This window comes from Crinia signifera, chromosome 7 (genome assembly GCF_055691185.1).
Source record: "Crinia signifera chromosome 7, ASM5569118v1, whole genome shotgun sequence".
Lineage (NCBI taxonomy): Eukaryota > Metazoa > Chordata > Amphibia > Anura > Myobatrachidae > Crinia > Crinia signifera.
In genome coordinates, this window is record NC_139223.1 from 11275074 (window position 1) to 11286422 (window position 11349).

Sequence of the window (11349 nt, forward strand, 5' to 3'; positions counted from 1 at the left end):
TTGGGTGTAGCAAGATGGCCACCTCCAAAACCATATGCCAGTGATAAAGCAGCGATAGCTGGGTGTAGTAAGATGGCGGGCCGAGCATCTCCCTGCGCTCAGGTGTAGCAAGATGGCCGTCTCCAATCCCATACGCCAGCGATGAAGCGGCGATAGCTGGGTGTAGAAAGAAAGCCTGAGCGTCTTCCTGTGCGTAGGTGTAGCAAGATGGCCGTCTCCAGTCCCATACGCCAGTGATGAAGCGGCGATAATTGAGTGTAGAAAGATGGCCGCCTGGGCGTCTTCCTGTACTTAGGTGAAGCAAGATGGCCGTCTCAACGCCCATCTGCCAGGATAGAAGCGGCGACACGCTGGGTGTACCAAGATGGCCGCCATTCAGCCGCACAGGAAAAGGCTGGTCGTTGGTCGCAGAGCCGCATGGGCAGGTTTCCCGCGTGGCTGGTAAGCATGGTAGAGTCATGGAACGTCTGCTGGGCATCCACTCATCATATGTGCTGCATTTATGTGACAATACACGCGGTCATTCCCAAGATCCAGGTGCACTACAAGTCCCATAATGCCAAGACCCTCCAACATGTGCTTTTTATTAGGGATGGACATCGGAAGCCCACCATCAAATGATGGCTGGGCTTTCACCATCGAAACTTTCGATGTGATGGTAAGTTATCATTGCATCAAATGCATTTTGTGAAAAAAAAAAAAAATAGTCAAATGATTTGCGCATGCTCAAAAATCATTAAACATCGACCATCGATGTCCATCCCTACCTTTATAGCTGGCGAAGGGGTCATATAGGAAGATGTGCCTATAAATAAGCCTGGCAGACTTAGTTGGCTCACTGGGAATGCTGGGACTTGTAGTGCCACAACAGAAGAGCTCCTGCCGGCCGTAATGCATGGCTGATTCTGCGAGTGAGTCATGTGAGAGAGCGCAATCATGGGTACAGAGTGGATGATGCGGGCGATATATCGATAGCTATAATGTGAAGGGGAGGCCTGGCCAACGTCCCAGCTGTTATGTAACTGCACATGCTATAAACTGTCATTGGTAAAACCGCACAGGTCTATATAGTTCATTACATCTGTATGCGAATAGGTAACGCATGATGCATATAAGGTGACCGTCAGTGGGGTTCTCAAGGGGTAATAAATCCGATAGGAAGAGAAGACAGAAAACTATGGGGTCATTCTGAGTGACTCGGTAATTACTGTGTCCCTGTGACGCCGCCCGCACTGTCACGGGAGTTAGAAGTCCATCATGCTGTACATTCTGCGTGATTTCCATACAATATGCGTGATATGTCCCAGATTTGAAATCAGGTCAACCTGAGACCGGTATATACAGTGTGGCTCTTTATTTACAGTACCTGGGTATTCCCTGGTGGTCTCACATCCAAGTACTGACCCGGCCCAACACCGCTTAGCTTCCAGGTTCGGAAGGATTTCAGCATGCCCAGTGTGGTGAGACCGCAATGTCACTAGAGCATATTATCTATGACTTGCTGTACGGCAAACTGGGAGAATGCTGGCACTCCTGGGAGCTCAGGCTTATTATGGTCTGTAACAAAGGCACAGGTTCTCAAAGTCGGTCCTCGGGACCCCACGCAGTGCATGTTTTGCAGGTCTCCTCACAGAATCAAGTGAATCAATTAGCTCCACCTGTGTATCTTTTAAAATGTGTCAGTCAGTAATGAGTGCACCTGTGCACCAGCCGTGTGACCTCGAAAACGTGAACTGTGTGGGGTCCTGAGGACCGAGTTTGAGAACCACTGTCCTAAGGGATAGGAGATAGGTAAGTACAGATTACCTGTGCCGTGTGCACAGATCCACTTCTGCTTCTGACACGTCTTGCCACTAGGTATTGGATGTGGAATGAGAGAGTGGATAGTGTTGGCAACGTGTAGGAGTGTAACTACCCATCCCAGCATGCCCTGCCAGTTTGAACATTCCCTAATACCAAGACTGTTGCAGGGCTTGCTGGAACTTGTAGTTTCACAACAGCTCAGGTGCCTCAGATTGGCCAGGCATGGCATAGAACATATTTCCTTCTCTGTAGTCCCTATTTTTCTTTCTGTTCCTGAGACTGTGGTCTGTGTCTCTCCCGATAGACTTGTTGTCCTCACCAGTGGTCGCTGTCCGGTTAGACGCTGAGTTCTCTCCTTGGTTCTTCTTCGCTCCAGTGGTGGTCTCCTCACCATCTTTGGCATGGATTATTTCCATTTCGGCATGGATCTTGCCTCGGTGGTCTCCCGCCTGAACACCCTGGTCAATCCAGCACTGGCAGAAAGCTGGGACAACGTCGGGCTTTTGGTTGAGCCGAGTCCTCCGCTCAGAGTCCAGCTGATCCTACTGACCAATGACCTGACTGAGTCCGTTCTGGACGAGGCGGTGGCGAGAGAAGCAGAGATGGTCCTGTCCTATCATCCCCCCATTTTCAAGTCCTTGAAGCGTCTGACCTGCGGGCATTGGAAGGAGAGGCTGGTGGTGAAGGCCCTGGAGAATCGCCTGGCTGTCTACTCCCCGCACACCGCCTGCGATGCTCTGTCCAACGGGGTGAACGACTGGCTGGGAAGAGCACTCGGTGAGGGGCTTCATCTGTAGTCTGTATAATTATATCCATTTAGCCCTTGTCAGCAATGATAATTGGGTGTAGAGGAGATATCTCCCATATCATCATGACCTACTGTCCATTACTCTCCACCCACCAGTCTCTTGTCTTGGCCTTCACCCCTGTCTCATTCCCTGTAGGACCCTGTGTTTCGGTGCCGATCCGACCCTCCACATCCCTCTCGTACCCCGGTGGATTCGGACATGTGTTGGAGTTCGGCAGTGACGTGTCGGAGAGTATCCTGACCAGGATGGGTTCCCTGCCGGGCACATGCATGCGTACCTTCCCTCTCAGGTACTGTGGTCCTCCATGTATATGGTGTCACACACAGCGCGCACTGTATACGCCTATTTATATGTCTCCTCCAGGAACGGTGCGGAAGAGGGAGGCCGCGTCCGTCTAAGCTGCTCCCAGAGTGCACTGCTGCAGGCTTTGGCCATCCTGTCGGAGGATCCGCGTGCCTATAGTGCTGCTGAGCTGCTCACCCTGCAGAAGGTAAGAGATGAACCATAACCTGGTAGAATCCAATTCTGTATAGAAGTGCCATGATTTCCTCTCTGTCTCCATAGCCCCCCCTGCTGGACACGGGAATGGGCCGTCTCTGCACTCTCACAGAACCGGTGTCCATTGAAACCGCTGTGGAACGTATCAAACGCTACCTTGGGCTAAAACACCTGCGCCTCGCCCTGGGGAGGAAGAAGGGGACAGGTGGGTAGTATCATTGTTATCTAGTACATACATCCCTCCAATATGTGTGTTTATAGGTCTGATGCCATCACCCCCTGTAATAGTGCGCGTCACACCCTACATCTTCTGTACCAGACGGTGTAATAATTACACGCTTATCTCTGGTTTACTGACAGAATCCCGTGTAAGTGTCATGGCCGTATGTGCCGGATCCGGAGGCAGCGTCCTGAGTGGTGTCCCAGCCGACCTCTACCTCACAGGTAACTTATCCAGCGCGGTGCCCCATACACAGACCATGGCGGTTTAGAGATGCGTATGATCACCTTTACAACCAATGAGACAGAAATATCTCCCCTTTGCTGTAACCGGAATTCCTGCGATAGACTATTCCCACCAGAGCCCTGTGCCTCAGTCAGGGGTAGATTTATTAAGCTCGGTGAAGTGATAAAGTGTCTGATTTTTATCACCAGCCAATCAGCTCCTACCTGTCATGTGTCAAACCGAGCCTGTAACTTCACAGGTAGGATCTGATTGGCCGGTGATAAAAACCAGACACTTTATCACTTCACTGAGCTTAATACCTCTGCCCCATAGTCTTGTATACTGTATGCCCAGTGATTAATGATCGTACGGAACCTGACCGCTTACAGTTCGGCACAGAATGCCTGTCACTGAGACTGACAGGACATAGGGCCAGATGCACTAAGATTCAAAAGTGATAAAATGGAGAGGGATAAACAGCCAGCCAATCAGCTCCTTACTGTCATGTCACAGACAGTGTTAGAAAAATGTCAGGCAGGAGCTGATTGGCTGGCTGTTTATCCCTCTCCATTTTATCACTTTTGAAGCTTAGTGCATCTGGTCCATAATCTGGTCACATGCTGCAATATTGCCGGTTATATCGGGCCTGGTATTGCCGTGTGTCTGACTGATAATGAAGGGGGAACCTGAGGAGAGATAAATGAGGTAAGAGGTGGCCGCTGTCTGTCTGTGCTCATCTTTTACCTGACATCTATAATGCTTACTGCACCTAATTACAGACCGAGCGCATGCTGTCCCTCCCGCATGGACCAGTGCTTCTGGTCTAGCTGTATATAGATATGTGTATTCCCCCTGCAGCGCCTTGGGACCGTTTGGTCTACACCAACTAGGTCGACATGGGTCTAGGTCAACAGGACATTACGTCGACACAAGCATTAGGTCGACATGGGCAAGGTTGACAGTCAAGAGATCGACATGGGGTTTTTCACTTTTTTTTACCCGAATGCCGACACAGTCTACATGGACACATTTCCAGTGCACCGCATCACTCGCTTCGCTCGCCATGCTTCGGGCACGGTGCCTCGCTGCGCTCAGCACAGTATTTTATTCTCCCACCACGCCCTAGTGGATAGTAGGGCATGAAATACCGCCTGTCGGCTCAAATAACAGTGTTAGGTCGACCTTGCCCACGTCGACCTAATGCTTGTGTCGACATAATGACATGTCGACCCAGTGGTGTCGACCTAGTTGTTGTAGACCTAATGACCGTATCCCCCTGAAGCAGAATAACTGTGCCCAAATCTGTATTCCCAGTGCTTTCTTCTATCAGGGGGGATATTCAATTGTTACACTGGCAGCACTTCCCCGGGATTTCCCTTACCTGCTGGAGGCAGGCTAAAACAAATGCAAGAACACCAGCCCCAACTGCCCATAGGTCTGGGAACTTATTCTGGTTCCTATGGGGGTACATCTACTAAGATCCGACTCATTTATTTAGCACCTTCTAGAGGATAATACAACCTTGTTGCTATGAACAACATCCTCTGTCCAATAGAACTGTTATCTTACTAAACTTAAGGGACCATACACACTAGGCGATTTTTAGCTGAGAGCCGCCCAGTGTGTATGGCCCGGCGATGATCCCGCATCATCGCAGGGAAAGCTGCGCATCTGCTGGTATTACCAGTAGGTGATCAGCTTTGTGAACGGCTCTGCATAGCCGTCCACCCCCTCTGCTGACAGCGCCGGGCAGGGGGAAAGCGCTCAGTGTGTATGCAGTGAGCGGCATCCCAGCCAGAGATGACAGCGATCGCCCAGTGTGTATGGACATTTATGGTGCCCATACACTATACACGATAATGCATACAATCCTTCGATTTCGGCTGCATCGTTGCGATAAATCGTAGAATTGTATGCATCCGACGCGATGCGCAGGGCCGCTTTTCAAATGTCGCGTTGATAAATATTTGCTGCACATAATATTGCATTGCATGTGCGATCACGTGTTTTTTTACCACATGCGATCAGCAGGCAGCAGGAGGGCTGACGGGCGTCAGTGTAGCTGAGCGGGCGACAGTAGAGCTGGCAGGCGGAGGTAATCAGCGGGCAGCAGGAGGGCTGACGGGCGTCGTTGTAGTGGAGTGGGCAACAGGAGAGCTGGCAGGCGGAGGTAATCAGCAGGCGACAGGAGAGCTGGCAGGCAGAGGTAATCAGCAGGCAGCAGGAGGGCTGACGGGCGTCGGTGTAGCGGAGCGGGCGACAGGAGAGCTGGCAGGTGGAGGTAATCAGCGGGCAGCAGGAGGGCTGACGGGCGTCGTTGTAGTGGAGTGGGCAACAGGAGAGCTGGCAGGCGGAGGTAATCAGCAGGCGACAGGAGAGCTGGCAGGCAGAGGTAATCAGCAGGCAGCAGGAGGGCTGATGGGCGTCGGTGTAGCGGAGCGGGCAACAGCAGAGCTGGCAGGCGGAGGTAATCAGCGGGCAGCAGGAGGGCTGACGGGCGTCGGTGTAGCGGAGCGGGCGACAGGAGAGCTGGCAGGCGGAGGTAATCAGTAGGCAGCAGGAGGGCTGACGGGCGTCGGTGTAGCGGAGCGGGCGACAGGAGAGCTGGCAGGCGGAGGTAATCAGCGGGCAGCAGGAGGGCTGACGGGCGTCATTGTAGCGGAGTGGGCGACAGGAGAGCTGGCAGGCGGAGGTAATCAGCGGGCAGCAGGAGGGCTGACGGGCGTCGGTGTAGCGGAGCGGGCGACAGGAGAGCTGGCAGGCGGAGGTAATCAGCAGGCAGCAGGAGGGCTGACGGGCGTCGGTGTAGCTGAGCGGGCGACAGGAGAGCTGGCAGGTGGAGGTAATCAGCAGGCGACAGGAGAGCTGGCAGGCAGAGGTAATCAGCAGGCAGCAGGAAGGCTGATGGGTGTCGGTGTAGCGGAGCGGGCAACAGCAGAGCTGGCAGGAGGAGGTAATCAGCAGGCAGCAGGAGGGCTGACGGGCGTCGGTGTAGCGGAGCGGGCGACAGGAGAGCTGGCAGGCGGAGGTAATCAGCAGGCAGCAGGAGGGCTGACGGGCGTCGGTGTAGCGGAGCGGGCAACAGCAAAGCTGGCAGGCGGAGGTAATCAGCAGGCAGCAGGAGGGCTGACGGGCGTCGGTGTAGTGGAGCGGGCGACAGGAGAGCTGGCAGGCGGAGGTAATCAGCAGGCAGCAGGAGGGCTGACGGGCGTCGGTGTAGCGGAGCGGGCGACAGGAGAGCTGGCAGGCGGAGGTAATCAGCAGGCAGCAGGAGGGCTGACAGGCGTCGGTGTAGCGGAGCGGGCGACAGGAGAGCTGGCAGGCGGAGGTAATCAGCGGGCAGCAGGAGGGCTGACGGGCGTCATTGTAGCGGAGTGGGCGACAGGAGAGCTGGCAGGTGGAGGTAATCAGCAGGCAGCAGGAGGGCTGTCGGGCATCGGTGTAGTGGAGCGGGCGACAGGAGAGCTGGCAGGCGGAGGTCATCAGCAGGCAGCAGGAGGGCTGACGGGTGTCGGTGTAGCGGAGTGGGCGACAGGAGAGCTGGCAGGCGGAGGTAATCAGCAGGCGGAGGTAATCAGCAGGCAGCAGGAGGGCTGACGGGCGTCGGTGTAGCGGAGCGGGCGACAGGAGAGCTGGCAGGCGGAGGTAATCAGCGGGCAGCAGGAGGGCTGACGGGCGTCGGTGTAGCGGAGCGGGCGACAGGAGAGCTGGCAGGTGGAGGTAATCAGCAGGCAGCAGGAGGGCTGACGGGCGTCGGTGTAGCGGAGTGGGCAACAGGAGAGCTGGCAGGTGGAGGTAATCAGCAGGCAGCAGGAGGGCTGACAAGCGTCGGTGTAGCGGAGCGGGCGACAGGAGAGCTGGCAGGCGAAAGTAATCAGCAGGCAGCAGGAGGGCTGACGGGCATGGGTGTAGGGGAGTGGGCAACAGGAGAGCTGGCAGGCGGAAGTAATCAGCAGGCAGCAGGAGGGCTGACGGGCATCGGTGTAGGGGAGTGGGCAACAGGAGAGCTGGCAGGCGGAGGTAATCAGCAGGCAGCAGGAGGGCTAGCGGGCATCGGTGTAGCGGAGCGGGCGACAGGAGAGCTGGCAGGCGGAGGTAATCAGCAGGCAGCAGGAGGACTGACAGGCGTCGGTGTAGCGGAGCGGGCGACAGGAGAGCTGGCAGGCGGAGGTAATCAGCAGGCGACAGGAGAGCTGGCAGGCGGAGGTAATCAGCAGGCAGCAGGAGGACTGACAGGCGTCGGTGTAGCGGAGCGGGCGACAGGAGAGCTGGCAGGCGAAGGTAATCAGCAGGCAGCAGGAGGACTGACAGGCGTCGGTGTAGCGGAGCGGGCGACAGGAGAGCTGGCAGGCGGAGGTAATCAGCAGGCAGCAGGAGGGCTGACAGGCGTCGGTGTAGCGGAGCGGGCGACAGGAGAGCTGGCAGGCGAAAGTAATCAGCAGGCAGCAGGAGGGCTGACGGGCATCGGTGTAGGGGAGTGGGCAACAGGAGAGCTGGCAGGCGGAGGTAATCAGCAGGCAGCAGGAGGGCTAGCGGGCATCGGTGTAGCGGAGCGGGCGACAGGAGAGCTGGCAGGCGGAGATAATCAGCAGGCAGCAGGAGGACTGACAGGCGTCGGTGTAGCGGAGCGGGCGACAGGAGAGCTGGCAGGCGGAGGTAATCAGCAGGCAGCAGGAGGACTGACAGGCGTCGGTGTAGCGGAGCGGGCGACAGGAGAGCTGGCAGGCGGAGGTAATCAGCGGGCAGCAGGAGGACTGACAGGCGTCGGTGTAGCGGAGCGGGCGACAGGAGAGCTGGCAGGCGGAGGTAATCAGCGGGCAGCAGGAGGGCTGACGGGCGTCGGTGTAGTGGAGTGGGCGACAGGAGAGCTGGCAGGCGGAGGTAATCAGCACGCAGCAGGAGGGCTGACGGGCGTCGGTGTAGCGGAGCGGGCGACAGGAGAGCTGGCAGGCGGAGGTAATCAGCAGGCAGCAGGAGGGCTGACGGGCATCGGTGTAGCGGAGCGGGCGACAGGAGAGCTGGCAGGCGGAGGTAATCAGCGGGCAGCAGGAGGGCTGACGGGCATCGGTGTAGCGGAGCGGGCGACAGGAGAGCTGGCAGGCGGAGGTAATCAGCAGGCAGCAGGAGGGCTGACGGGCGTCGGTGTAGCGGAGCGGGCGACAGGAGAGCTGGCAGGCGGAGGTAATCAGCGGTGGACGGCAGAATTTTTTAAAAAATTATTATTTCAAAGCACTGGGCGGCCCTCATTGGCTGAGAGAGCTTTCTCAGCCAATCGGCAGCCACCTGAATGTAAGCCCTCTGATTGGCTGAGAGCTCTCTTAGCCAATCAGAGGGCCGTCCACTGTTTTGAAATGTTTATTCAAATTCTGTACCTGCCGGCCCTCCTGCCACCCTATCCGCTATACCGACACCCACCAGCCCTCTTCCAGCACCGGATGTCGCATGCCTTTGGGTGCTGGAAGAGGGCTGACGAGTGTCGAATATAGATTTTTAATATAAATAATGAATGACCATTCTAGATCTATCCATCCACCCGTCCCTCCCTCCCTCCCTGATCTATCTATCAGAACAGTACCCAGTACAGAAATACGATATCCCATGGCACCTAGCATACCCCTTCTGTCTCTCCTCAGGTGAGATGTCCCATCACGAGGTGCTGAACACTGTGGCTGAAGGTCACAGCATCATCCTGTGCGGACACAGTCATTCGGAGCGGGGGTACCTGCAGGGTCTCTGCGATCAGATCACGGAAGCTTTGGAGGGGAAGGTGGAGGTTGAGCTGTCGGAGGCAGATGAAGACCCTCTGCGGGTGATGTGAGGAACCCCAATAACCCCCAAGGACTTATGTCTGTTTGTATGTGTCTACAAGATACAAGTTTACAAGTAATACATGAGTAATGTTTCATAGACAAACTCGTATGTCAGAGTCACGGGATCCTCATCTCGTCTGAGTCTCATTTTCGTTATTAAATTGGTTGCAGTTTTCCCAGCATTGTATGGATTATTGTCCGTCCTCTTCTGTCGCTGGAGAGCCCCACACAGGAACATAACACGTGGAATCTCTTCCCCAATAGTGTCCGTCCTCTGCTGTCGCTGGAGAGCCCCACACAGGAACATAACACGTGGAATCTCTTCCCCAATAGTGTCCGTCCTCTTCTGTCGCTGGAGAGCCCCACACAAGAACATAACACGTGGAATCTCTTCCCCAATAGTGTCCGTCCTCTTCTGTCGCTGGAGAGCCCCACACAGGAACATAACACGTGGAATCTCTTCCCCAATAGTGTCCGTCCTCTGCTGTCACTGGAGAGCCCCACACAGGAACATAACACGTGGAATCTCTTCCCCAATAGTGTCCGTCCTCTTCTGTCGCTGGAGAGCCCCACACAGGAACATAACACGTGGAATCTCTTCCCCAATAGTGTCCGTCCTCTTCTGTCGCTGGAGAGCCCCACACAGGAACATAACACGTGGAATCTCTTCCCCAAGTGTCCGTCCTCTGCTGTCGCTGGAGAGCCCCACACAGGAACATAACACGTGGAATCTCTTCCCCAATAGTGTCCGGACAGAACGTTCACACCAAAATGTTGACAGTTCCTGAATGTCGAATAGACTTTAGGTCAAAATACCAACCATTATTGACTGACAGTCAAAATACAGACGCAACCAAAATGTCGACATGAACACCATATAAGTATACCGCGTCCCCTCGCACGGCTCGCTGCAGTCGCCATACTCGGCGCGCTGTTGTGTTCTCCCTCTCTGGAGTCGGTTTTATTTTAAAAAAAATATGAAAAACTTATGTCGACTTTTTCCGACATTGTAAATGCAGAAAGTTTGATTTTGTCGACATTTTGTACACATTCGTATGATGCATGTTGACACATTAAATGTGTTGGTATGTGGACTGTTGGTATTTTCACTGTCGGTAAATCGTTTGGAGCCCTGTCCGATGTCCAATATGCTGATATTCACAAATATCGACACAAGTAAGGAAGTTGACATGCAGTTTTTTGCGTATTGGTACAGGGTTAGGCTAAAATAAAAAAACAACTATGCCGGCATTTGGGTGTCAACATGTCCTTGTCGACATTCGGACTGTCAATAGTCAGAAGCTGTTGACATTCTGAGTGTTGACCACTGGCTCCCGGTAACGGAGCAGTTTTAAAGCAGCATTCTCCCCGTGATCAATCTCGCCGGCACTCTACCGGCTAAGCCACCGGGCAAAGTCTCCTTCTCCAGTGGTCTGTCTATAATGTGTGCAGTGCACATGGACCCACGTGGCAAACTCTGCACCCATTTCATATACTTACCACTTGGGCATCCCATGTTGGTGCTGCATAGATTACAGCGCTGCCACATGTGCCACATGTGGAGCGGGTTTTATTTTAAGTGCCCCCCCCCCCCCCCCCGGATACGGTCATTGGGTCCACAGCAAGTTGGTCGACATGGGGTTTTTCAGTTTTTTGAGCCGTCATGTGCCGACAGGCGGTCTTTCATGCCCTATCATCCACTAGGGCGTGGTGGGAGAATTAGGTGTCAACCTAATGACTGTTGACCAACTTGCTGTAGACCAAACAATCCCAAGCCCTTCCCAGCATGGTACATTTCAGCCACTCGCCATAGCGGTAAGTGTTAGCCATATCGCTTGTACTGTATATGTACAGCCGCTGCACGTCCTGCACAATTATAGTGCCACCCAAAAAGCTCACACTCTAGTGCCTTAGTTTTATCACACCACATACTCTGTAACTGCTGTCCCGAAGAGCTGGCAATCTACTGTATTTTGATATGGAC

General features: G+C 54.6%; 1 protein-coding gene across 3 annotated transcripts; it reads left to right on the forward strand.

Annotated features, from left to right (window-relative positions):
- Nucleotides 1–310: 310 nt before the first annotated feature.
- Nucleotides 311–9552, forward strand: LOC146019762 (NIF3-like protein 1). 3 transcript variants are annotated; one of them, XM_083152293.1, is made up of 7 exons: nt 312–441; nt 2108–2580; nt 2748–2901; nt 2976–3102; nt 3177–3315; nt 3471–3554; nt 9189–9552. In XM_083152293.1, the coding sequence occupies exons 2-7, from the start codon at nt 2205–2207 to the stop codon at nt 9371–9373; spliced, it is 1065 nt and encodes a 354-aa protein (XP_083008419.1). In that variant the 5' UTR covers nt 312–441; nt 2108–2204; the 3' UTR covers nt 9374–9552. The 3 variants fall into 3 exon arrangements, with proteins under 3 accessions (XP_083008421.1, XP_083008419.1, XP_083008420.1); XM_083152294.1 differs by lacking the exon at nt 312–441 and adding an exon at nt 530–658; XM_083152295.1 differs by lacking the exon at nt 3471–3554 and having other exon boundaries at nt 311–441.
- Nucleotides 9553–11349: the final 1797 nt, after the last annotated feature.

Excerpts from the sequence above, each read along its gene's own strand:
- LOC146019762 (XM_083152293.1), top strand. The coding sequence starts at position 2,205 with ATGGATTATTTCCATTTCGGCATGGATCTTGCCTCGGTGGTCTCCCGC. Across the intron at positions 3,103-3,176 it reads AGCTGCTCACCCTGCAGAAG|CCCCCCCTGCTGGACACGGG; the intron begins GTAAGAGATGAA and ends CTGTCTCCATAG. Across the intron at positions 3,316-3,470 it reads GGGGAGGAAGAAGGGGACAG|AATCCCGTGTAAGTGTCATG; the intron begins GTGGGTAGTATC and ends GTTTACTGACAG.